The sequence below is a fragment of the Neopsephotus bourkii genome, unplaced genomic scaffold (assembly GCF_033783945.1).
Source record: "Neopsephotus bourkii isolate Nb327-2 ecotype Australia unplaced genomic scaffold, CSIRO-AGI_Nbou_v1 NB_1686, whole genome shotgun sequence".
Lineage (NCBI taxonomy): Eukaryota > Metazoa > Chordata > Aves > Psittaciformes > Psittacidae > Neopsephotus > Neopsephotus bourkii.
Window position 1 is genome coordinate 726,272 of NW_026902160.1, and position 27,022 is coordinate 753,293.

Consider the following 27,022-nt stretch of genomic DNA (forward strand, 5'->3'; position numbering starts at 1 on the left):
CTAAAAGTGAGTATTCCATTGTATACCTTCAAAACCATTGAACGCTAAATTATGCCACTTCTTCTTTAGCTGACTGTTGACCCTAACAACATACACACCCAGATCTTTCACTGCATAGTGCTGTCATGTTTCATGGTGTTTCTAGTTGCCTTAACAGTATCAGTTGGCAAGAATTTCAGGAACTGCCAATATTTGAGCAAATTTCATGTAACCCTCTTACTAACTCTTGTTTTAGCATGAAATATGCACATCTGCTCCTGCTTTTTTTTTTTTCCCTACCCATTTGTAAGCAGTTGGGAAAGAAGTCTGATTAAATAGAGTGATTCAGGGGTTTGGTTTTACTTTTGAAAGGAAAAAATAACCTTTGGATATATTGTCCTGGATTCTTAATTTTCAAGAAGAGTTATTTTAGTAGTATTTAATGAACACGGTCTTTGGCTCTTCTCATGGCGAATACAGTATAAGCACAAATCCATATGCTGTAACTGAAAAATAATTCTTATTCTTTGTGCTCTGAGCATAATACTTTTAAGACGTAGTTAGGGCCAGGAGGAGTTGATTTATGGATTAATGAAGGCTCCAGTTTTTTACATTTATTCAAATTCATGTTCAGAAGGCTTTAGTGTTTGGAGTTCCTTTGCAATTTCAAGCTAAGATGTTAATTAAATTGTGTTGATGGTTTTTAAATGCCTGCTATTTAAAGTGAGTTACCTGAGTTGAGAAAAGTCTGTGGCAGTAATAAAAGATATAAACATTGGTTTGTTTTTTGCCCTGTATGTAAACTTTGGCAAATTAAGGTTAGATTTGGGCACGTTGTGTGTGTGTGTTGGAGTTCAGCATGTGAAGAGTTGGAGGCAGGTTGCAGGATGAAGGGAGGCGTGGTAGCGTTTGTGATTGGGATTGACTTGGTTAAGAACCACCTGCTCCACTTATAACAAGAATGAGGATGAACATAGGTAGAACATACCCTGTGAAAGTGCCAAGGTTCAAACAGAAAATAGGGCAAGGAAGCCTTTCTTTTTCACTCTGGATAAAGTATAGAACCAGCATAAAGAAAGTCACTATTATTTATATTATTTCTATATTGTATTTTGCATTAGGCACTGGGCATGCAGGGTGTTTTGCTTTCTGTTGTATGTTATTGTAGAGTGATCAAGATGTCCTTTACTAACTAAACAAGGTGTGCCTTTCCTATGTAATTTTTTCCTAGGCAATTTCAGTGCTATAGCTGATTGGAGAGATGAAATCATTGTGTTTTGTAAGTATATTTTAAACTCAGAATGTTGGATTGTTATGGGAATTCTGAGTAAGCTGTAGAGATTTATTATGAGACTTATTGCATTTTCAACTACTTATCTAATACTATTTTGATGAATAGAAATTCACTGTACACTTGTTGCTCTGTAACTTCATTTGATGTTATAGTATGAGAAACTCTGTCAACCTTTTTTATAGGGTGCTTTTTTTACACCACCACTGTTTGTAAATTTTCTTAGAAGTCTGAAAAAAATAAAATTATTTTCCAACTGGTTTTGTCCTTTTCAATCTCATAAATACTGCTTTTAGTTTTGCTTTGCTTTTAGTCCCCTGACCTTCATCTTCCTGCAATTAGAATTAATGTGGAATGATTATGGCTGTCTTTTCACACTACTTAGTGTTATACTCAAATCACTCTTGACAGCTCAAAATGTGCTTATTAGTAGGAATGACTTTCATATATGTCTAGCTCACCCTAAACTCCTATTTATGGCAGTGGGAGTTCTTATGTATGTAGAGATACAGTCTTGATTATTGCTTTGGTAGTTGGTTTGCCATGATAGAAGAGAAAAGAAAGTCAGTTTGTGTGTGGCTGTTATCATCAATCTTGTGTTTGCATTCAGCCACCCGCTTTAGTTGGCGATTTAAAAATACCCAAACCTCCTTGGAGGCAATGGACACAAATCCCCCTTGAGGTATTTGTGTAGTTCCTGCTACCACAGTAACTGTATGCCTCAGATTTTGAATCTCCCAGTGTATCTGTATAAGCAGAAATACAGGAATGCTATGCTCAGGATGCCCAAAAGAGGTTAGGGTTTTGACAGGTAGCAGTGGTGAGTGGCTAAGAATCGTTCCCTGTACAGCACAGAGAAATCTGGTACCTGCCTTGGGGGAATGTAGATCTCTGTTTAATGGGGAGTTGCTTTCTTCAGCTGATAGGGAATTTGCCTCTTTTAGTCTGTTCTGTAGAAACTGCTTTATTTTGCATTACAACTTTAAATGAAGGCATGTGTGTACTGTGATCTTTGAGCAGGAACTTTGCTCATTTTATTTAACAAGGCAGCACCATGTCACTGCAGCGCTTAGTAAACACATGCAGCCTTCTGTGAGTGCAGAATCTTGGGGTAGATCTGGAGCTACTAACTTGTTTCCACTGTGCACTGTAGACCAGGTAGAGATTGAGCCTTAGAGAGCAAAGCTGGTGTGTCCTCAGGCAGAGAAGTGTTTGAACTCTAAAGAACATCTTGCACCGAGGTCTGTTTTGTGGTCTTGCTTGACTGGTTTAACCAGGGTTACAGCTTGTAACTTGGTTGGGAACACAGCCTTGGTCTTCCAAATCCTGTACAAAATCCTTAACCCTGGCTTTAGATGGTGTTTCTCCTTTCATTGTCGATGCTGCTTTTGAAAGTGGTAAAGGAGAAGTCCTATAAGATGTAAACTTGTGTAGTGACATTCAAGAAATAGAGGCTGCAAACTACATTGTTACATCCACATAACTGGGAATGTTTGTGTTTTTTTTAGCTTTTAATCAGGTACTTTTCTAATATAGTATTACAATAGATACCAAAGAAACCACAATATATTACTACCTACAACTTTAATGTAGCTATCTTTTTTCTGTTGAGCCATTACTTCTTTCCCCAGGAGACTGAAAGCTTTGTGTGTTTATCTCATAGCATGTTTATTTCCCTGCTTTCTCTGAAAGTATAGGAACACGATTATCATAATTACACACCTTTTAAATCTCTTTTCAAAGATTTCTTTTTTACAGTATTGATGTGTGATGCTGTCACGTTTTATGCTTCCTCCCACCTTCAAAAAAGCTACAGGCTATCTAAATCAGTTGAGAGGATGCATTTGTCATCTGCTGCAGAATTGTTTCTACTTGTTTTTCTGCTCTAACCTCAGAGCTCTGGGCAGTTAGGTAACACACACACTGTTAAAACTGTAACAGGAACAGTTTGTGCTTCAGAGGAATCTAAAATCTGTTGTCGGTATTATTGACCTGAACGACTTGGTTTGTGAGGCTCACATACGTTTTGATCATTGATTCTGGATATTACTGGCTTTTGGCATGAATTGGAAAACTTGAATTTGTGCTCTCTTTTTTTAAGTTTGAATTCCAATTGTTTTTCTTTAAGTCCTGACTGTGATACATTAACCTGCAGTGAGGTGCATCTTCCATAGCAGTATCACCACTAAATGAGGTGACAGCACTGGAAAATGATTTGGCAATCTCACATTTTTCTTGTGTTACTGTTATTGTAAAAGGCTCTGAAATTTTTTACAATAAAGTAATGTTCTTCTTTTGGCTTTTCACAGCCTCAAAGGCATCTTTAGGAGCACCAATTTCTCCACAACATTTTTCTGAGATAGAAAAAATCCATGATTGCTGCTGCCCTTGACAATGAAATGCAGCAATTTCTGGAGCTGGTTGTGCTAGCAAAAGTGCACAGCACTGTGCAAATGAAAAATTGGAGCACCAGTATTGCTCTCCAGTTGAAACTGGCAGAGGAAAGGGGCATAAATCAGGTGGGTGTAGTGTCAGGCTTAGAGCTTGATTTGTTTTGTCTTCCTTTTTGTAGCTTTTTTTGTAGTTTTGGCCATGATCCCAAGGCTATCACAGAATTAGCTCCCATCCCCTTACTAAGGTGCTGTTGGGTTTGCTCGTGCACTGTGTTGAGATGTTGCTTATTGGAAGTTCACAGGGGAAGGAAAATCTTTTCTTCTCAGTTTGCCACTCTTTGTACAATACTATAATGCTTGGCAAGAGGCTTTACTCCGAAGCAATCAAGCGAGTGAGATGCAGCTTCCTTTTATTTTGGTGTTGCTGGTAAGGGCTCATAATAACTGATCTGGCTCTTCCAAAGTTTTGCATGGAGGAAGTCACTTTTAATGGCTGTGACTTTGGATTTGAGACATCACAGTAAAAAACAAGACATGCCAGATCTGACTTGCCTTTTTGGCCTTCTGGGAGGCTGCCTTTCCTCTTACCTTAAAAAATAATACTGATGACACTCTCTGGGGAAGAATCCCCACAGCATTCCTGCTAAGAATAAAGGATTCTAATCTGAATTCAGAATAACAAGAATTAAGCTCTCAGCACTTCTTGGTATCAGGCACTAAATGAAACAGCCTCTGGTCTGTAGTGGGAAAAGGTGTGCCTACCACAGAAGGACTGGTAAGTGAAGTGATAATAGAGAAGAGAGCATCTTTCCTGCAGGAAGGAATGTAGACAACATAGCTCAGTAGGATTCATTCTTCTGTACTAAACGGAAGTGTTGCTGGATTGCTTTTCTGCCACAGAGCCAGTGAAGATACTGATAAACCATGGTATTGACCTTCTATACCCATTAGAATGAACAAATGAGAAGATCTACTTCCTCTCCTAAATACAATCAAACCTGATAATAGATTTTATTATTACTGCAAATGATGGCTACTTTTTCTTTGGAAGCAATAGCTTTTCAGAAGAGAGATAAAGAAATGTTTTGAAGGAAGAGGAATCTGACAATAAAAGCTGGAAAAAATTACTCCCTTTGGAATGAAGGGTTTGTGGAGCTTTTATTTTTGATCCTGTTGTAAAGAGACTCATCAGATTGCTTGAAACATGGCCAAGATGGAAAAATGGAAGGCTTTTTTTTTCTGCCTTTGTCTTCTTTTTCTATATAAAAATCCCTGTCCTGGAAAAATTGTACAAAATCCTGTAAAGTGTTAGCAGACACTTTCTACCTTCATTTTCTAGAAGGGTGAAAGTAAAATTCACCTGGAGAAAAAGAAACCACAAAAAGACATTAGGAAAGCACAAATTACATTGAGCAGTACTCAGCAGGAAGTAAATAACTCCAATAGCAGCCCTGGATTAAGATTCCTAGGTTTGATTCCCCTGTGGTTCATCTCCTTCTGCAAGACCATAAACAAAGCTATTTTTAAAATCCTCAATTCCTTGACTTGCATTTCTGCAAAATGTTTGTCATGCCTATCAATATTATAGTTTTAAGATGATGGACTAAAGGCTATGCGGAAAATATTCTGTTTTGATTAACAGTCACTGATATCAGAGTAATTGCGTGGCTCGGAAGGAACTGGCGAGTGTCAGTAGGATAGCAATCATGCGGATGGGATGTCTGGAGAGTTTACAGCAGCTCACTGTGAGTAGATGAGAGGATTGAAAATGGGTGCTCAGCAGGGATACAGCCTTTCCCACTAGCTCTTTTTGACAGAGCCACTTAAAACTGGAAGTATGCAAATTAGAAGGATGAAATGTGTTCCAACACAATCACACAAACAATGCTTAAACTTGTCCACAACCCATGGTAAGACATACGAGTGGAATTAGTTTTGGCAGTTCAAGATGCCCAGTATATTTATTGCTTCAAGATATCTATGGAAATACTTACTGTCTGGCTGATAGTATCCCACATGGACTTGTACTAAGATTAGATTCTTAAGGTATTGATTGTGTAGAGTTTGTGATGTAGGCAAATTCTTACTGTTTTTAATATAACTGTGGAACCCTATACCAGGTTGTATTACTTCGCTGATAAACAGCAACTAGTTTTTCCAAATATCGGCTTAGTGAAGTTTAATAATATGACGACAACATCATCATGTGGGTAATGTGGTTTTGGCATTTGTTAGCAAGAAAAGTGCAAGCGTGGCAACAAATTCACTGAATAGCAAAAAAAAATACATTGAAACCAATTTGAGGAATGAATCACTTAAAAATATCTAAATTCTCAGAACAGAATGAATACTTCCCATGGGCTGTAGACTTAAGAAAATGTGGATATTCTGTTCTGGCATAGAACTGCCTGCCAAACAGTTTTCAGGATGAACTGCTTTAAAGCTGCCGTACGATTTTATGTATTGCTCTACTATGCATAGTGATGAAGCTCCTGCTGAAAGGCTAGGGACTTATCTAGAAATGAATTCTTTAAAAGTCCACGTAGTAGACATGACCAACAAATTTACCTCTCATGCGGTTGTGCAGTCCTAACCAAAATGTCCCACTGAGATCATCAAAAGCCTTATTGCAGACTTAGTAGGCTTTCCTCTGGCACTCTTAAAACGTTTGATTTGTAAGAGAATTGGGCTGCATGTGTTTTAAAAGAAATAAGATGAATCTCTGATATCTGGGAGACAGATTTCGATCCCTGTCTGAGTGGGATTGATTGCTCTGGACCTCAGGAAATAGAGAAAGAATCTGTACTGAGCTTTGTTCTTGCCCTGCCTGGCTTAACGTTGGATGCATTTTACAGACCTGTGTGCTGTGTTATAAAGCTAGTTGTCCACTTCTGGTGGGAATCTGCAAAGTGCTGATGATGGTGTTTTAGGCACTGTCTCACTTCAAATAGGGGGGGAATCCCAGGTTGTGCAAGAGAGGTAAGAAACTTGAAATTTGGACTGATCTAGGAATTCTGAATTATGGCTTGATTATTGTGGCTCTGACCAGCTTACCTCAGTCTACCCAGTTTTATAATGTTTTGTCTTTATGATGTTTACTTCCTAAGGCTGTTGTCAGGATTGATGGGATGGTGTTTCTGCAGTACTTTGGGTGTGGACAATTTTATGCAAGTGCTGAAGAGTATAGTAAACTTTATGTTTTCCAAACTGCAGTGAGAGACAATACGTTGTTTGGCATTTGTGTGAACTGTGGACAGGAAAGGAACACATTAGTAAGAGAACTAAGGAAGAAAATCAACCTGCCAGAATGGAGCAGCTGCTTTACTATTCCTTTTCTTTTTTTGTGAATGCTTGGAATTGTATCACTAATTTTTATAACCTAATGATCAGTTCAAAGCCATTTTCCATTTAATGAAAGATCACAGAGCAATGGCACTGAATACGTTCTTTTAACAGAATTCTTTTGCATGAAGCTGAACTCAAAGAATGGTGTCTTTCAAGAACTGCAGTTACCGGAAAGAAGCTGTTAATGCAAAAACCTGTACACTCAGTGGATTCAGAAAGTCTACAACTGACAACATGGCAGTTGAAAATCTGTTCTTTCTAAGCACGGGGATTAGCCTTAGGGTTAAGCAAATCTTCAGCTTTTAGAAAGGAGCAAGATTTCAAGAACATGCTTGAGGATATGACTGAAATTCAAGCCAAGTTGTAACAACAGCAGAGGAAGAATGAAAAGCATCATTGTATTACTTTTTCTTCCTGTATTCTGTTCTTGAATTCTCATGAACAGGTACGCTGCATCAAATCTGGTTTTTCAAATTATTTTGATGAGATAATTTTTGATTTTCTTTGTAGGTGCAAAGCTGGTTTTGATGAAGTTTGATGCATCAATGTGTTTGTAACAACTCACAATTTCTGTGTGTGCAAAAGACTGAGCTTCCTCGGGCGGGATGAGAATGTTAAGATTAAAACAAGCAACTGTTAACATGAGCCATGTGATAAACGACAGCCAGGATGGAGCAAGTTGTCTTTGTTTAAACCCAGCCAGACAGCTTGTGCACACACTCCCAGTGAGTGGTGCCGGGCTGGAAGCAGTTGAGGCTGGCTGGGGTTAAACCACGACACAAGTGAATACCAGAGTCTTCCACACAGATTCTAGGCTGCAGTAAAGCATCTTTACCGCATACAAGCTCTGCTTGTATTTCCTTCTTGGTGTTACCTTTTCTGTATTTCCATGTTCCCTTTCCTAAAGCAGTGTAGATGAAAGAAAGCAGTCCTCAAGGCTTTCTCTGGAGCAGCTCAGTCCCATACAGGTCCAAGGGATAGATGAAAAAGGGGCTTTAAAATTGACTTTGTGTTCCTGAGTCTTGTCACATGAGGATATTGGGCTATTTGCAGTATAAACTGCAGCAGCCAGCTGCCAATCAACTGAAATGACTGCTTCAACAGCTGGGAATCAGTGGGGCATGAACTCTGGCTGTGTTCCCTCTCCCCTAACCACATCCTCTGCAGTAGTCTGGATTCTGTGGAATCCTCTGTTAATTCAATGCTGATTGGAAGCAATTTTGAATGTACAAGAAATTTGAGCCTGGAAAATATTAAGGAAATATAAACCTTTTCCAGATCTGGTTTACTACAAGGACAGAGAAGTGCTAAGTGGGCTATATCAAGGCTAGAAACTGTAGACTTGTGTCCTCTATAGCACGAGGAAGATGTTTCCAGTTGAACTTTGCCAATTCGTCTCGTTCCTTAAGACATAAAGTCAAGCAGAACACATGTGCTATGGAGATAACGACTATAGAAAGCTTTGGAAAACTACAGAAATAATTATACCTAACAATATATAGCAGTGCTCTCTGATACAGGAGAAGCCTGTGAGCAGCCCCCATGCATAGTTAAGTATCTGTATCCTTTAAGCTGTGCGGTTTAATTATAGTTTCATTACCTTTGACAAACCATAATTTCAGTGATGGGCTGGGGATAAAGGAAAACACTTGTCTTAATTTTACTATTTTGAGCTTTCTCTCCCTTATTTGTCCTTCTTATTCCACCCATTTCTTTCTACTTATGCTCATTGATTATCTTGCTAATAATTTTTTTTCTGGGAAAAGTTGACTAGCCTTAGCCGTAAATGTGAAGTTGAAAAAGAAAGAAAATGAATGAGAAGATCATACTGCAAGACTTTGATTTTTATTCATCATAGGCTCATAATTTGATCCACTCTATTTCTCTCTGTGTGGAGCAGGATGCACAGGTTATAACAAGGATCCTTTTCTTCATGTCTTTATGTGGAATGGGCTGGAAGGAAGGAATCAAATAACTAGTCTAATGTAAATTGGCATAGCTCCATCGGCTACAAAACAGGCCCAAGTGTATTTTTAGTGCAAGCAGAAGTTCAGCTCACATTGTGGAACAATGTTCCTTGGGGGAAGTAGAAGGGAAAGACTTTTCTTACGGTAGTCCCTAAGTGAATGTTTCAAAATGGCTTAACATAAACTTTCTCCATCTGTAAGAACCTGTAGAGGTAGGTTTAAATTGTCTCTAAGAGCTGAGATTTCACTTTAGCAGCTTCTGAAATATTTTCACATTTGAGCCATTCTCCATTTACTGCTTGTCACTGTAGCTATTTGAAGTTAAGCTATTTGAAGAAAAGAATCCCTTCTCTTCCTGAATAGATGACTCGGACTTTAAATCCTGTTGCAGGCAGAAAAGTTGAGTAAAAGGGATACCTTATGCACTTTTGTATAACTGGTGTAATTAATTTTCTGTTAATCAGAAACTTTTTGACAAGAACAGCTGTGATGTTAGTATACTTGCCAGTACAGTGGCATAAGAACTATTTTTCATAGAAAGGTTGTAAAATATCTTTTATGCACATTGGTCAAAGCTCATCCCCTTTCCTCATCAGAGAAGGAATATCTCAGTGTCAAGAAATGAAAAGTTTATCATGCTTTTTGTCTTACACATCTCTTCTGATGTAAATTTGCCATACATAGCTCCTTTGCTAATCAGGAGAGGAAGGCTATCCTAATATCTTTGAGAACATGTGTACGTACGTGTCTCTGTTAATGATTGTCCTTTTCATTTATATTTAGTCTCTCCAAGCTTCATGCTAAACAGGACTCCTGAATTGACTTCTAAAATCCTGAAATAGGTTAATGCTCCTGCTGCAGCAGAACTCTTGTTTCTACTGGGATGCACGGTTCTAAGAGAATCACAGTATCACAGTATGCTAGAGATTGGAAGGGACCTCAAAAGATCATCTAGTCCAATCCCCCTGCCAGAGCAGGAACACCTAGGTAAGTTTCCACAGGAACGTGTCCAGGCGGGTTTTGAATGTCTCCAGAGAAGGAGACTCCACAACCTCCCTGGGCAGCCTGTTCCAGTGTTCTGTCACCCTCACTGAGAAGTTTCTTCTCAAGTTTAAGTGGAACCTCTTGTGTTCCAGTTTGTACCCATTGCCCCTTGTCCTATCATTGTTTGCCACTGAGAAGAGCCTGGCTCCATCCTCGTGACACTCCCCCTTTATATATTTATATACACTAATAAGGTCACTCCTCAGTCTCCTCCAAACTATAGAGACCCAGCTCCCTCAGTCTTTCCTCATAAGGGAGATGCTCCACTCCCTTAATCATCTTAGTTGCCCTGCGCTGGACTCTCTCCAGCAGGTCCCTGTCTTCTTGAACTGAGGGGCCCAGAACTGGACACAATATTCCAGATGAGGTCTCACCAGGGCAGAGTAGAGGGGAAGGAGGACCTCTCTCGACCTACTAACCACCCCCCTTCTAATACACCCCAGGATGCCATTGGCCTTCTTGGCCACAAGGGCACAGTGTCGGCTCATGGTCATGCTGTTGTCCACTAGGACCCCCGGGTCCCTCTCCCCTACACTGCTCTCTAACAGGTCGTTAATGTAGAAAGAATGTAGAAAAACACTTCCCATGTGTAAAGCCCTCCTAATTTCATAGGTACTTCTGCAGTACTGAGATGCTCAGTGCTGGCACAGTTAATCTTGTGAACTTTAAAATAGAAAAGAAATGGATCATGTGAGGTGTTGCACTCAGTCTACATGAACCTTGCCATTCCTGTTTCCTCTATATGCTGAGCAAGAATGAGATGAAAACACCACAGTGCTTGTTATCCCTATGGTAGAATCAAGTCTGGGATACTCATACCTGTTTGGACCCCTTCTGAGCCTTATTTTCAATAGCATGGTAGTTTTGCTGGAGTTTCTTCCTTCTGTGGTTTTTGCTTGGTGCAGAATGAGTGGAAATTAGCAGATCTATTGTACAAAGAAGCTCAGACTGGCAAATGTGGGGAAACTGAGTGTGTTTTAAATATCAAATGTTCTTGTAGAAGTGTAATGCTACCCCCTGTTGGAAATTGGAATATATGAAATGTAAGGCAGAATACATGGAATTGAAGCCTCTTTGACTTCTTGTACATTGTTTTTTTCCCCATTGCTCAATAGGACGTTAGAAGTGCCAATCTCTATTAAAAAAAAAGAAGAAAGAAATGAAAAGATTTTTTGGCATAAATAGGAAAGATGTTTTTGTTCCAGTTATCAGAACTGAATGCAGTTAAAAATAGTCTTCATGTTAAAATACAGCTGTTGCCATAGATGCCTGCAGCTCTACTATCTTTCTGTAAGAATACAAATATATAACCTATTATAGTTAATGTTGATTTTAATTGTTCATAAACATCTCTATCTGGTAAAGAGAAACGCATCCATCTTTTTGCATGGCTAAAGCTACTGTACATACTATTAGTCAGCTGCATTCTGAAAAACAGCTCTCATGTGCACCTGTGAAAATGTGAATTACAGAATCCTAGGATGGTTAAACAATGCTGTGGGTGCACTGTTGAACCTTCAACAGTCAGGACAAATGTGTGTTTGAACTCTTGCCTAAGCATTACAGCAGGAGTTTCTATATATACCTTAGGAGAAAGGGTTTAACTAAAAGGAGAGGGAATGTAATGTTGCTATGAAAACATCTCTAAAAAGTTGACAACACAATCTTGAATCAGAAAATTTGATGGGTGTCATGCTTAAATTAAAAATTGTTCCTTTCAATAAAATTTCAGAATATATCTTCCACTACTGTAAATTATGACAGCTCAGCTGAGGAGTAAGATGGAAAAATGTACCTGCTTCTTATTACCTGGAACAATTAGCCTTATTTATTTTGGCCCTAAGAATATATGATATACTGAACTTTAGATTGTATCAGGGTTATCTGCCTTGGATTTCAGACCTCACAGTGGAGAAAAAGAAGTTATCATTTCTGAGCTGAGTGGTTTTGATGGTTTAGTATAATGGCAATTGTATAAAGAGTCTTTCATGTCCTGAATGGCAGAATGATTGTTATGAGATGACTGGATTGTGATCTGGTGAAAGATGAGGCAGCAGAGGCTGATCTTAATGCATTTTATTATGTATCTCCCATCGATTCATAGTCGTATTTGTTCAGCATTCTGTGTTCTGCAACCAGGAGATGCTGTGCCCCAGTTGTCAAGTCTGATGAATATACCCTATGACATTTGCATATGGTGTTTTTATTTTCCATGAAGAATTGTTTTTAGTTCCTGCCTGCTAACTCTTGCATGATTCTGGCCATGTTTATCTAATAAATTGAATTAAAATTGGTCTCAGAGGCAATTTGCTATGTCTGGCATAGCCATTTCTTCTGGCTGGCTGAATTCCTCAGCCTAGTCCTGGCTCCTGCTATGAAAGCCCTCCTGTATTATGAACTGCGAGTGAAATGTGTTCTGATCATGCTCCAGTGTCTTTGTGCTGTGAGGTCTGTCAGGAAGCTTAGATGATGTTATCATTAGTGTCCTCCTTTTCATTTGAGTTGCTTATACAGATCTACTTAGAGGGTTTGGTACTGCATTCTCTCTCTCTGCAGCTTGTCACTGTATCTGTCCTTACAAAAACTCCTTGAAATGATGAAGTGTTACCTGTATAGAAACCAGCACTTCTGATTTTTACCTGTGGTTAAGTAGGACAGACTCTCAAATTCACAGAAGCATTCAGTAATTTTGTGTGACCTGGAACCATCAGACCAACTTTTTTTGAAGAATCATGAGAAACATAAACAGCATGAAATTCATTAAATTCACAAAAAAAAAAAAAAAAGTGAGACAACATCCAAATCTGTGTTTGATGGAGGTGATAATGTGTCTTTACTGTATTTATGCTTAAGTTGGTGTGGTTTGTGGTATTTCCTTGTAACCACAAGCTGTCTGGCTGATACTGGTGTTAGGACAGTTTGTGGTGGTTTGGTGGTGTGTGCCTTCAGATTTTGCTGTCAGCTTGCAGTGAGTGTTATTGATCTGGGCCAGCTGGACATGGTCTTGACTTTTGTTTTTTTGTCTAACAAGTATGCAAGCTTGACTTGTAGTAGTGCCTGGAAACAGACACAAACATCACTGGTGTGTTTACACCAGGTATTTCATATGCATTGGGGGGTATTGCATAGCTGCTTCCTCTAGAATTCTATCTAAACACTTTTGTACCTAAGAAGACATGTAGGTGATGGTAAAAGGATGTTATTTAGGTTGAAAAGTTAAGCCCCTTGCTGTTAAGGAATTGACAGATTTACAGTTGCTCGTCCCATCGTGATTTTACCCACACATGTGTTCCTCTTGTGCAGTGAATGAGGCAGATGTCCTGTGGAAAAAAGTGGTATGTGACCATGTAATTGCATTACAGCCCAGTTGTTCAGCATAATCCTAGTGTGACTCTGGTATGCAGTAATTCTATGTCTGTTTTTGAAAAGCAAAAGACAAGAGCAAATCATGTGCCCTGTTGCTGTGTCAGCTTCCCCATGCCCATATATTATCAGTAGCAGAGCTTGAAATCTGAGCCTGTAGCATTGCAACCAAGGCTCCCACCATCTGAATTCCAGGGCTGGCAGATGGAGATGGCTTTTATCTCAGGCTGGAGGCAGGGCAGCTGGGCCCAGGTACTGGCTTTTGTGCTACCTGTGGCAGAGGACTCAGCCCAGCTTTTCTTTCTGTCCCTCGAGCAGACAGTTTCAGGGTATGCTGAAGGCAAGGCATGTCATTTTTGGAGATAATGGTCATACTCTGCAGTGGGTGCCAAATGGCTCATGGCTGTGGGCAACTGGGAAGTCCACAGCAAGGAGCAGAAGGTTCCTCTCAAAAGATGCATATCAGAATCACAACTGAAGGGTTTGTAAAAGCAGCAGAGAGACAAGATGTGTACACAAATCTAGAGCTAAGCAATTCTTTGGGTTTTTTTCCATCTCTTGTTTAAACAACCCCTGTAATTTGTAGGTGAGTTGAGCTGTGATTACCCCAGAGGTTTTAGAAGGTGCATTTTAATGTGACACTGAGCATGGTTTGCCAGTGCCACTGAAATCGCCAGCTTCATGCTTCAGAAAATAGCTGATGTTGGGGCTTGGCTGAGCAAACTGAGATGTTTCTGAACTGACTTCAGAAATCTCTCTGTAAGCCGACAGTTGGCTTGTGACACATGAAGCTGAGTAATCAGAAGTTTGTGGCTGAAACTGGAGCCCTGCACCTGAAGCATGCCACAAACAGGGGTTTGTTTCATTTGGAGTTGTTATGAAAGGTTGTAGAGTCTAATAATTTCATATCTTTCGTTCAGAACCTGATCAACTGCTAGGTGTTGTGAAGCAGCCTGTCAAAGCAGATGACCTCTAAAGGTTGCTCTGCGTGCCTGTATTTATCACTTTCCTGGGAACTTTTTTATTTCCCTGTGGCAGCATGAGAATTCCAGCTTTAAACTTTTCTGATGATTTGCTCCAAGAATGACTCATAATCTTTCATCCTCATGAGGAAAGCACCTTACCTATCAGTTTCATTAGGGACTGTTTTCTTTTTGCTGAGATACCTGAGCTTTGCAGAACTTCAGACATGGTCAAGATTTTTCTGGTTTCTAAAAGCAGTTGATGCTTCAGTTTTTGTGATGCTGATTTCCAAACCTTCAGTCAGGATTTCTCATTGAGTCCTTTGCTCCTTTGTGAAGCTGCTGGCAGCTCAAGGTGCTATTTTCATAAACCATACAATATAAATGTAAACTGCTGCCTGCCTGTGTGCACAAATTACACGAAGCATTCTGAGGGATTGTCAGGAAGGGCCATCACCGATATGCGGCAGGCATGAAAGTGTTTGCTCATTTTTGAAGCCTGCTTCACAGTTTCTGCTTTTCAGGCACTGTCCTCTGGATTCTGAGTCATAATTTTGATGGTTTTCTCTTGAAAAACTGGATGTTTTGCATGGCCCTGATACTGAACAATAGCTTTAAAATAAAGGAGGAGAGAGCAAAAATCTAGATCATATTCTCTATGCAAATTAAGCAGCTGACCATTGTTGCAATCTATCCTCTCTGAGTTAATTTTTATATGTGCTGCATAAAAATCGCATTGTGCAAATAGTTGCTTCTATTTTTGAGTATAAATTCCTCTTTCATAACAAGCAGAGCTGCTTATTTATGTTAGGCCTGTCTTGTTCCAATCTCAGGACGCAGTCTGGGGCAAAATTTTATACGAGAGCTTAGACTAAAGCAAATGACATCTGAAAATCACAGAATGATAGAAATGTTTGGGTTGAAAGGAACTTTTAAATGTCATCTAGCTCAACCCTTCTGCCATGAGCAGGGATATCTTCAACTACATCAGATTGCTCAAGGCTCTGTCCAACATAGCCTTGAACACTGCCAGGGATGGAGCATCTACCACCTCTTTGGGCAACCTGTGCCAGTGCCTCACCACCCTCATTGTTAAAAAAAGTAGATTTCTTATATTGAGTCTGAATCTCCCCTCTTTTAGATTAAATCATTACCCCCTTGTACTATTGCTACAAGCCCTGCTAAAAAAGTCTGTCCCCATCTTTCTCATACGCCCCTTTCAAGTGCTGAAAGGCTGCGATAAGATCTCCCTGGAGTCTTCTCCAGGCTGAAAAAGCCCAGCTCTCTTAGCTTGTGCTCAGAGGTGTTATGTCCCTCTGATTGTTTTTTGTGGTGCTTCTCTGGTCCTGTTCCAGCAGGTCCATGTCTTTCCTGTACTGAGAACTCCAGTTCTTACTAGATTCAGAAAAATGGAGGTATAAAAAGCTGCCAAACTTAGTTGAGCTGAAAGAAAAGCTTTATTTCTAAAGATACACTAAGAGAATTGCATCAGCTGTGACTGATGAGGTGTGTCTGAAATGTTGACAGTTATCAGGCAAATGGCATCTCATTCCTCTTGCCAGTGATGGTGGAGCCCAGCTCAGCATTACAATCTACAGGAGCTGATCTACTTTTTCTTGGAAGTGTGGTTTCCTCCTTTTTAGGGGGAAAAATATGAAACAAAAGTGGTTTTGTTCTTTGAAAATACATGCTTTATCTGGAATAATTATCTATCAGTTCATACCCTTAAAGCCAATAACGGGAGGGATTAGACATAAGATAATATTTTCTTTCTTTCTTTTCTTCCATCTGACTCACAAGCTCCTGGCTCGTTCTTACTCCATGGAAGTAAGCTTACAAAGCAGTTTTTAAGTCCTCTTCCCACTATGAATCTGGCAAAAATAGGAAATTGCACTGTACAGTATCTTTGATCCTTGCTGTAGAGTTTATACTGGGACTTTGGGACTAACCTTGTGTCCAAAGCTACTGTTAGCAGCTGTGGAACAGAATTGGGTTTGCAGTCCTTGCAAGTGGTTTGAGTATATAGAGCAAGGTAGACATACTGCTTTTAATATCTCTTTATATGGGACAGCATTTGTGTCTGGTAATGTTCTAAAAAGAGAACTGATCTGGTAAATCCTATATTTCATGAAATATAACATGAATGTAACTTTGAAATAAAATGAAACTTTAAAAGAAAAAATAGAAAGAAAAAGATATACTATATATACACAGAGAAATAGAAAATCACATTTTGATTGTGAAAAGGATTATGTACTATGATGGTTATTTGCACACACAGAAATAAATGCCAAGGCTTAGGTTCTGTTTAGCTGTTTAGGGCAACAGAACTAAACTATGAATAATCATCCAGCTTATCAAACTAGTGGGTTCTCCTAACATCTATCATTGGACCATACCTAAGATATTTGGAAGCAGAACATAATGAATGTCATCTGGCAGCAGCCTGATAGTTACCAGAGTTAAAATAGCCCTGGACATGTAGTTCATGATGTGTGATACACAAGAGGTACGTATCCATTTACTGTGGGTGTTGTACTGATGAGGCTGTTTGAACTAACAGCCTTGCATCACATACTTCAGCACTCGGCTCTTGCATCACAGATAAAAGAATCTACATTAAAAGATATTTAACTTAATAGACATTAACAGTAGTAATATTGTGAGATATGCAGGATTTAGATACTCTGTTAGTTATTGTCAGAATATCATAGCAGGCATAACAAAAGAGTACTATTTGAGTGAGGTCACTTACCCCTTTTCTTCTTTGGTGTAACCGTATGGTAGGTTGAGATATGTATTATACTTAGAATTTGAAAACCATGCATTTGCATTTGTGCATGATGCCATAATAATTTTAAAAGTTTCTGCTATAGACAAAAGCATGTTTTGTCTGAGTTTTGTAGAATTAAAAAAGATACCATCCTCTCTACTGAGTTGCCTCAGTGGTAGATACTGTAAGTTGGTGAAGTCTCTGCCTTAGAGGACTGCAGCAGAAATAATAGAATATGATTTATTGAAATGGAAATGAAGACAACAATCTTGTAGGCTGGAAAAGCCATGTTATAACAAAAGACTGGGTTTATTTTTGTTACTATCCGAAACTCAGATTTTTAATCACATCTGATTCTTTCGTTATTTGTTTTCTTTCACCATTCCCCATAATTTCAATGATATTTTATCAGTCCCACATCTGATGTAATTTCACATATCTAACTTGTTTGCCTTCTTGCATCTCTGTCAAGTATAATCTAATCTTCCAATAATAATTTTGCATATTTATTTGATGTTATATCCAGCCTTTATAAATTTTCTCATCTTATCTATTTTGCACATTTTTATGAAAAACTTGTTAGCATTTATTTTGTAGGAGTGACGTGCTCCAGGCACGGAATGAGACTCCATTTTTGAACGAACTGTACCTATGTTAACAAAATCATCACTCTTTAATTTCCAGTTATTTCCATGTCATAGAGTATGTGCAGAAAAAAAGACAAGTGATGGCTTGAATTCTCATGCACAGGACAGAATGTCCTACTGATTCATTTTAACTTGCATTAAGTAGCACATCACTAAAAAAATATCCCTGCAACTGAAATGTTTCTAGCAGTTTGGCATTGATGACTTTTTAATCCTCATTCTTGCAGAGCTGCTGTACTTGTGCAACACTGAGGGAAGGGCAAACCAGCAAAACTCAATTTGCAAGTAAATTGAATAGTTAACTTGAATTTAGAGGGGGAGCTGAGCTGTTTAGCAAGTAGGAAGTATTTTGCAAATAGCAACTTTGCTATATGGTGAAAAGAACACTAATCATAAAAATATTCAGTTTATTCTTTGTTTCTCTGTGCTATTGTTGCTCATAATATTTGTGATGATGAAAGAGGACTTGTCTCTGGCAGATTATGTATAAATAAAGACCCAAAATACTATTCTTTCTTCAGAAAACTTTCAATCTCCTTTCAGGTTTTCAGCTTTCTATCCTTTATCCAAGCCTTTGCCATAATTTGGGATATTCTGATGTGTTAATGCATTTATGGAAAGAAAGTTAAATTTATTCTTCCAGCATGCTATCTAGTTTCATGCATCAGGCCCATGCCCTGAAAGACAGCAGGGCTGTTCAGGCTAATGAATCTAGAGGCAAAGGTGAGGAAGATAAAGATATTTTCCCTTTGCAAAACAGTTTTTAATTGACTTTCTGAACTAAGTAAGAAACAGCTCCCCCCGAGCTCCATGAGTTACTCCCCCAGGGAAAAGCTTTGTGTATAAAGGCAAAATAAAAAAATGCTGGAAAGTTGTAAGATCCTTTCTTATTAGCAAGATTTGATCTTCATGTATTTCAACACTGCAGTCTGCCCCTTCCTACTCCATTAAGTAAGCTAGCAGCTCTCACCTTCATAATCTGCTTTACATCCACAGACATAACCAAAGTCAAGGAAGTTATTTTAGTATGCTGTATTAGTAAACCCCTGATATGTTACTGGTGACAGGGAAAAAAACAAAAACCCACACCATTTTTCAAGTCTATTATAAATAACAAAAAAAAGGTATCATAATTCTATTTAAGGGAAAAATATTTTTAGCTAAATATGCAGAATTGTGCTTGTAATAGACTCTAAAGTCCTCTGTGCAGATACTTCTGCATATTCCCCAGTAAACACAGTGATTTCTGTGGTGGCACACAGTAACTAGAGAAACAAATACCATCCACTATGGTTAAATTAATAAAATGGTCCTTTTTGAAATGCTGTGGGATTTTTTTTCTTTTTCAGAAATGAAATTTTTGCCATGATTCTGATTTCCTCCCCCTCTCTTAACTTTGACTCTAAACAGTTGCTCAAATTCAGTGTCTCATATTAAAGTATGCAGCTAACGTAAAAGCAGAAGTAAATACTGAAATTATAGATTCCACGTTTACAATGGGATCAGGCAGAAACCTCTTGTCTATTGTGTGTTATTCCATTGCTGACAGATGCTCTGTGTTGTGGATTTCAAAACTGTATTTACAAAAAGAAACAGCCTTACCTCTCCCCAGCTGACCCAAGTAAGCTCTTTCAATGAATATTCCATCAGCTGAAACAGAATCAGTGTAATCTTTTCTAATATTTTTTTCTGGTATATTGCAAGGTGCATCAAACTCAAAGAAAGCATTACCACTTTACCTGAAGTTGAATCTAGTTGCTAACTGACAGGTTTTTGTGATGGTCACATGTAAGGAGCTTTACATCTTAAAACATTCATCTGAAGATAATGTGCAGGAATTAGTATAGCTTGAAATTCTGCATGCATAATAAATAAGTGATCTATTTTGTTTGCTATTGAGAAATTTGGGGTAGTCATGCAGTGCCTGTATAGGGGGAAGACATATGTAATGCATATGTAAAGTTTTATGCATATCTGAAAAGCCACCACTTTGTAAGAAAGCAAAGGAAACTGAGAGTTATCACAGGACACATCTCTGTGTATTTAGGTGAAGAAAGTTACTGTACAGTGTCAGCAGGAAATGTACTTTGATTGCTCTGGAACTGAGCTTTGTTATTGCTCAGCTCCAACAGGTATATAATATTTTCCACTTCAAAGCCCAGAAGACACATTTATTTGTCAGAGGATAAATCATGATGACAAACTCTTCTCACCCAGACTGAAGAAATAAAAGAGATTTCTTTGGCAGAGTGGTAGATACCTTTGGCAGACCAGACTGACCTCACAGCCCACCTTAACGTTGCAGTGCAAGAGCAGCCTTGATACCATCTGAAGATGGAAGTGCCAGAGTATCCTCCAGATCAGCTTTGAATGACATAGATACTATAGCTGGGGAGACTCCTGGCCTGCAAGAATGTTTTGGAACTTAAGTGTGAATGGACACTGGTACTCTGTGCATGACCACTTTGATGTACCTCAGCTGCCATTGTATAACCATGGTACAAACAATGTGAAACATCTGAGATAGCAAAAAGCTTTTCGAGAAAAAGACTCTCATGTCACAGGTGGGATATGTAGGCAGCATGAAGTCAGTTTAACCTTTATTTTGGTTTTATGGAGCTGAGTTTGAAGTACACCAGGACTCAGTCTGCCTACAGCACCTACCATTTTAGGCAAATACAGGCATGGCCTTAATATACATCTGTTAATCCTGTTACTCCAACTTGATATCAAGTCTCTCTGAATATTGCGTTTTCTTACTTTTTCTGTTTGACTCACAACTAATTTAATAATGCTAACCTTCACTGTGCCTGCTACAGTGTTTGTAATTCATCCAAAGCCAAATTAGTTAGCCTTTGATAAGGTACATGAAAGTTTGGTAACTTGTACACGTTTGAATACCTTCAGGTCTGAGCAGCTTTTTGTCTGCTCTGGATTTTAAACCAACTTGTTAAGTTTTTGTGATGGTGATTTCTCTGCCATTCTTCCTATATTTCTTGAAGGTTTTTTCCATTTCTTGAGAAGATTTTTCATTCTAAAATTTTCTGTTTTCTTTAGGGAACAGCAATATTGCAGTCTGGAGTCTTACCAGCTACATCAGGTAGGAGCCATTTAGTTATTTGCTTTGTTAAAGAATAATGTTTTAGACTCAAATTGTGATGAGAGAAACAGATTTATGGAAGCAGAACTAAAGACTATATTGAGAGGCATCCTGGTTGTAGTTGGTTTTGCTCCCACAACTCATGACTGACAAGTTTGAAATACGTTGTAATCTTTAGTAATTTTTGTTTCAAAGGTTAATGTATTTATTTTCCCCTTCCTTTTGTAATCTAAAGAAGCTCAAATTTGTTTAATGCTTTTTCTACATACAGAGTCCAAAAATGTCAAGAAAGTGTTCTTTTTAGGCTATATTAGAACCAAGGGGGAACCTGATTTAAATGTTCAGTGTGTACACCCAGTTTTCTAAATAACACAAACCCACAGGAGTAGATCCTTACCAGGAGCAACATGGAGATGCCTCTCTCATGTCGGTAGAACTGTTGTTTAACTAGCAAAGTCCGTAAAGGGAGGAAGCTGAGTGTCTGGCCTGGAAAGATTATTTAGGAAAAGGTAACATGCGGAATACCTTTGCATTGTAAGTTGCCTATCAGTAGAATGTGTTGGTCATCTGGAGTCCTCTGTCTAATGTCACTGAACTGGTCTGGCACCTTTTGCATCATAATTTTACTTTAAAGATAATATTTCATAACAATCTGGTTTTGTTTACTGTCTCTGTCTTAGACCTTGGAGAGATCCGAACAAAGAAGTTGTTTATTATCTTAAATGTTTTTATATTCCTTAAACTGCTTACTTGATAATTCATCAGATCCGTTAAATTTCTCAAGTCGCCTGCTTTGGATAGACAAGAAAGAGCTCTTTGTGCTTGGGTTTCTTTATTACTTTAAAAAACCTGTGCAAATATGTGAAGAAGTAAAGCCGATTGATACTTGTGTGAACAGATCTAGTGAGATACCTAGGATCAGCAGGTGTCTCTGGAGAAGGCTATAAGTAACTCTATTACTTTGTCTGTCTCAGAAGCATTTAGCAGATCTTGTTCCTAGTTATTCCATTTGAGTCAGTGGAATTACTTTTGATTTATAGAGGTGTAAGTAGAAGCACAAATTGGATCATTTATCCTTCCTTCTGTTACTCAGATTTCTATTCCTCTAATCAACCCAAGGCAACCAGAGCACTTATGGTTAAAGTGTGTGTAAATACACGGGGTCTTGGGTTTATAGCTGCAAGTGGTGGGCACAATATTATTTCTACATTAAATTCAGTGGCAAATTGGTTGTGGATTCAAACAGTATCTGACAAAAACTTGATTTCAGGCTATTCATGCAGATAAAAAAGCTGTTTCAATACCTATCAGTAAGCAAATTGAAAATGGAGAAATTCAGGAGAGATTTTAAGATCAATGGAAAAGGAAGATACAAAACTGAAGATATTCAAGTGGGTGGGTTTTCATGTCTGGTACACTAGGGAAATATTGTTTAACAAAAGAATTGAATACTTCCCTTAGGCAAATGCAACATCCAAAGCCAGTGACTAAGTCAGAGCTATCTTTGTGGGGTTTTCATCCCCCAAATGTTCTCATATACCTGTAGAACTTTATTCTTCAATACTACACTAGTTTTTCAGAACACAAACCCATGTTTTCTCTGCCTCCTTGTACTTCTATTATTCTTAGATATTTCATTTTTAAGTATTGTCTTTTGTATATGTGACCATTTCAACTATAATTAAACTTGGCATTGCAAAGCTTTCAAAATAATACTATACGCTTTGAATGTTTTGCTTCCACCATCTTTAATCCAAGCCACTAACTGAAGGTTTAATCTGTTGTTGAGGAAACATAAGTGCATGCTAATTTGAAGTAACTGCATTTGAAATCTATCTTGAGCACGTACATGGCAAGATATCAGTAGTCATGAATAATTGTACAATGACCCAATACACAGTTATAATATTTTCTAGTGTAGCAGTCCACTTAGTGATAAACACGATTCTTTTTTGTCACAGAAAATACTGTATTGTATTTTAATTCAAATACACTGCATGAATGCAAGCTCACTTCTTCAGTGCTGTAAGTGCCTGCATGTTCTGTACAACGTTTTTTTATCTTAAATGCCTTAGCTCTGTAGCAAGAAATGGAGCTAAAGAGTCAGGATCAATTGATTATTTTTCAGTTTGTTGGTAGTGAATGTGGGTGATGATATTCTATTTCTACTGTTAGTTACGTATGCTGAGGAATAGACTCAGCAACTTCAGAGAAATGTGTCTAATTCTAATGGCAGGCTGAAAAGTGTTCATAAATGCAGCAACAATTCTGAATTGTATTACTAGATGGAAAAAACCCCAAGTTGTGGTGAATCATTTAATTCTGGTTAAAATAATTTGGTTGCCTTTGTTATAAATAACTTTGTAAAGATTGATTAGAAAGAGAGACTGAATTAGATTGCTTGCACTTGTAGGAGGAAAGTATTCCCACTCTTATAGCTTTGTACTACAGATCAAGGTAATGGATTCTTTGGGGTTTTATGATGTGGAAATGCCTGCTCTTAAGTATAATAGATTGCATTTATGGTTATTATGGACCTTAAAATACCATGACAAGATAGAGGTTCAAAATTGCTATTCACATTTCCTGATTTCTGAGACTGATGGATTCTGGAGGCACCTAGGTTTAGTACATTTGGTCTAAGGAGTTCTCACGGGACATACACGGGGTTTCTCATGAATGTTTAAGATATTCTATAGCATGATCTACATGATGCAGTTTCAGAGATATGTACGTAGGTCCTTTTCACACAAATTTGCTTATGTGTTTTGAATTAAGGGATTGTGAATGAGATGTATATTCGATGTTGAGAAGTGCAGCCAAAAGCCAGCACATGGCTTCACAGAATCATGAGCTTGTCCTTATCCTTCTGGTACTATAAATCAAAGTACTGTAGGGGAAAACAGGCTGAAGGGGATGGCTAGCTCAAGCCTCTGACCTGAGCTTGAACAAACTTTTGTATGTCTGCAGGTGACTGTTTAGCATGTCCTGCAATAAAAATCATGAATCAAAACTTTGAATCATCCAAAGTCCTTTGCTATTCTCACATTTAGAATGTATTTGCTAACAGTTGTGGTGTTTCTCACTGAGATTTATGTCTGTTATATAAATCTTGTGCTCCTTTTTAGTTCATTGCAGCAGCTCATATAGCAACCTTCAGCTCTTACTTATCATGGCAGGGGGGTTGGCACTAGATGATCTGAAGGCCCTTTCCATCCAATCAAACTATTCTATGATTATGTCTTCATGCTGTCCTTCAAAATATTTGTATTTTCTCCATTGAGTAGAACTTTATTACAGCTCTCCTGGTTTATGAACGATGTTTAGGCCATGAGGTTATTTCTGAAGGGGGAAAAATGCCACTATTTCTGTCCTTAGTTGCCAACCCTTCCAAGTGAATTGAACTATGTGAACCCCAAGATTTCTGTTTGGAGAAGCTAAGTTGAGAGCAGGAAAAGATACTTAGGATTGCTTAGGGACACTGCAATCTCTGGAGAAGGTGTTTCATGCAGCCTCTATGTGCCATATGTGAGAACCTTTTGTCCTTTCCTGTTAGACACAGGGAGCTGATTGCCTAGGCATTCCCAGGATCCAGACCCAAATCTGGCATTTCAACACTCACATTAAACTTCTGTAGTGGGAGGTCTAATCTCCTTGTACTTCTGTGGTACGGCATTACAAAAATCGCTGGCTGAATGGGAAAATAAGTCAACAAGTATCCTCTCATAGAAGCAGTGTACTTTTATATTAAATAAATGTGTTAAATGTATGTTAGTTTTTGTGACTGTTAGAGTCTTATTTCTTATTTTACTTTTTCTTTTTTTTTGGCGTGTGTCCAGTTCCAATTTTTTGTATTACAGAGGAGCAAATTCATTAGGATTGCAACAGACACTTACTATCTGACAACCCCTTTACTTGTAATACCAAACCTACACAATCATAGAATCCTACAATGATTTCTGTTGGAAGGGATCTTAAAGCTCATCCAGTTCCAGACCCCTGCCATGGGCAGTTACACCTTCTGCTAGACCAGGTTGCTCCAAGCCCCATCCAACCTGGCCTTGAACTCTGGCAGTGATGTGGCAGCCACAGCTTTTCTGGGCACCCTGTGCCAGCGCCTCAGCACCCTCACAGGGAAGAACTTCTCCCTATTATCTAATTTAAATCTTCCCTCTTTCACTTTAAAGCCATTACCCCTTGTCCTATCACTACATGCCCTTGTATGCCCTTGGTGAAATGTCAACTGAATGCTGATTATGAACATGGTATCTCTATTAATTTTTTCTTAGGTAGATAGGGAGTCAAAGTAGGGAGGTATGAAATTAAGTATATAACAGGTGATGGGTGCTGAAAATGAACTCAGCTGCCTGACAGCTTAGCTTTTGTGATGTAAAAATAGGCTTTCATGCATTTTACAAAATATTTATTGTGAACCTATGCAGCCTGATACCTCTGCTTCATGCTTAGGAGTAAGCTTTCAAGGAATTACTTGAGAGCAGTGAGAAAGAAGAATCTGGGCCATACTGTGATAGTTGCTGTTGCTTAGGTTGAAAATAATTTATAATTCATATTTTTCTTTCAGGAAATGTGCTGTCAGCTCTTCAGAGTATACTGTGATTGAGCCAGGAAAGGACTGTGTGCTGGACAGTGTCCATCATAAATATGTCATGCGTCATAGGGCTAAACACTGTAATAGAAGAACATTATTATAATGAGAAACTGATTACTAAAACCCTGCTATAATACGGCATGCTTTTCTTGATTGTGCTTTATTTTATAAGTGTGCTCAAAATAATTCTGTAGGGAAGAAAAATAGGAGCTCAGAAAAGAGAAGCTGACAAAAATATCTACTGCATTTACAAGGTAAACCTTGGCCTTAGTGGGTATCTGAATTAGCAGGAGCCCAACAGGAGGGGGAAAAATAAAGTCACTGTGGTAAAACCAGTTGCTAGTGAATGATCCAAATGTCGCTGCCTCATCCTCAGGGCTAGATCCAGCAGGTTCCTGTTGCATGGCAGGTGGGGAGGCTCCAGTCTCATGAACCCTAATGGCTGCCGCTGTGCACCCGTCTGCTGTTTTATTTGCTGACTTTCAGCGGACGGGGGAGCCAACTGGTGGGGTGAAGGGATTTATCAGAGCAATCCCAAGCACAGCTACCTGTTGGGCAAAGAAGAGACTTAGAGCAGCCCTGCGGAGAAGGACTTGGGGGTGCTGGTTGATGAGAAAACAAACATGAGCCGGCTTCAGTGTGTGCTTGCAGCCCAGAAAGCCAACCGTATCCTGGGCTGCATCAAAAGGAGCGTGACCAGCAGGTCGAAGGAGGTGATCCTGCCCCTTTATTCTGCTCTCGTGAGACCTCACTTGGAGTATTGTGTGCAGTTCTGGTGTCCTCAACATAAAAAGGACATGGATCTGTTGGAACAAGTCCAGAGGAGGGCCATGAGGATGATCAGGGGACTGGAGCACCTCCCATATGAAGATCGGCTGAGAAAGTTGGGGCTGCTCAGCCTGGAGAAGAGAAGACTGCGTGGAGACCTCACAGTAGTCTTCCAGTATCTGAAGGGGGCCTATAGGGATGCTGAGGGGGGACTCTTCATTAGGGACTGTAGTGATAGGACAAGGGGTAATGGGTTGAAACTTAAACAGGGGATGTTTAGATTGGATATAAGGAAGAAGTTCTTTCCTGTAAGGGTGGTGAGGCACTGGAATGGGTTGCCCAGGGAGGTTGTGAATGCTCCATCCCTGGCGGTGTTCAAGGCCAGGTTGGACGAAGCCTTGGGTGAGATGATTTAGTGTAAGGTGTCCCTGCCCATGGCAGGGGGGTTGGAACTGAATGATCTTAAGGTCCTTTCCAACCCTAACTATTCTATGATTCTACGTTCTGGGGTGACAGACAGTGGTAAGCCCATGCCATAGTGACCATGCCACAGGACTAGAAGTCCTATCTTTTCTGTATTCCTGATTTGCTTCTCCATGCCCTTTCTGACACTGAAATCTCAGGAAATTACATACACCAGCTTTTTAGAACACAAAGTGAGGAACTTTATTTGCAAACATAGTGATTATTTCAGGTATGGTTTGGTTTGGTTTGGTTTGTTTTTTTTCTATTAAGAAAACACATTATGTGACCTTCATTCTTGGCCAGTGCAGATCCCAAG

The 27,022-nt window shown here is 38.9% G+C and overlaps 1 protein-coding gene across 2 annotated transcripts in view; it reads left to right on the forward strand.

Annotated features, from left to right (window-relative positions):
* Positions 1 to 27,022, forward strand: part of DOK7 (docking protein 7) — a 64,928-nt gene that overhangs the window by 26,129 nt on the left and 11,777 nt on the right. For both annotated transcript variants that reach the window (XM_061376024.1, XM_061376025.1), the window contains exon 8: positions 20,822 to 20,864. In XM_061376024.1, the coding sequence (XP_061232008.1) occupies positions 20,822 to 20,864 (43 nt within the window). The remainder of the gene's footprint in view (positions 1 to 20,821; positions 20,865 to 27,022) is intronic.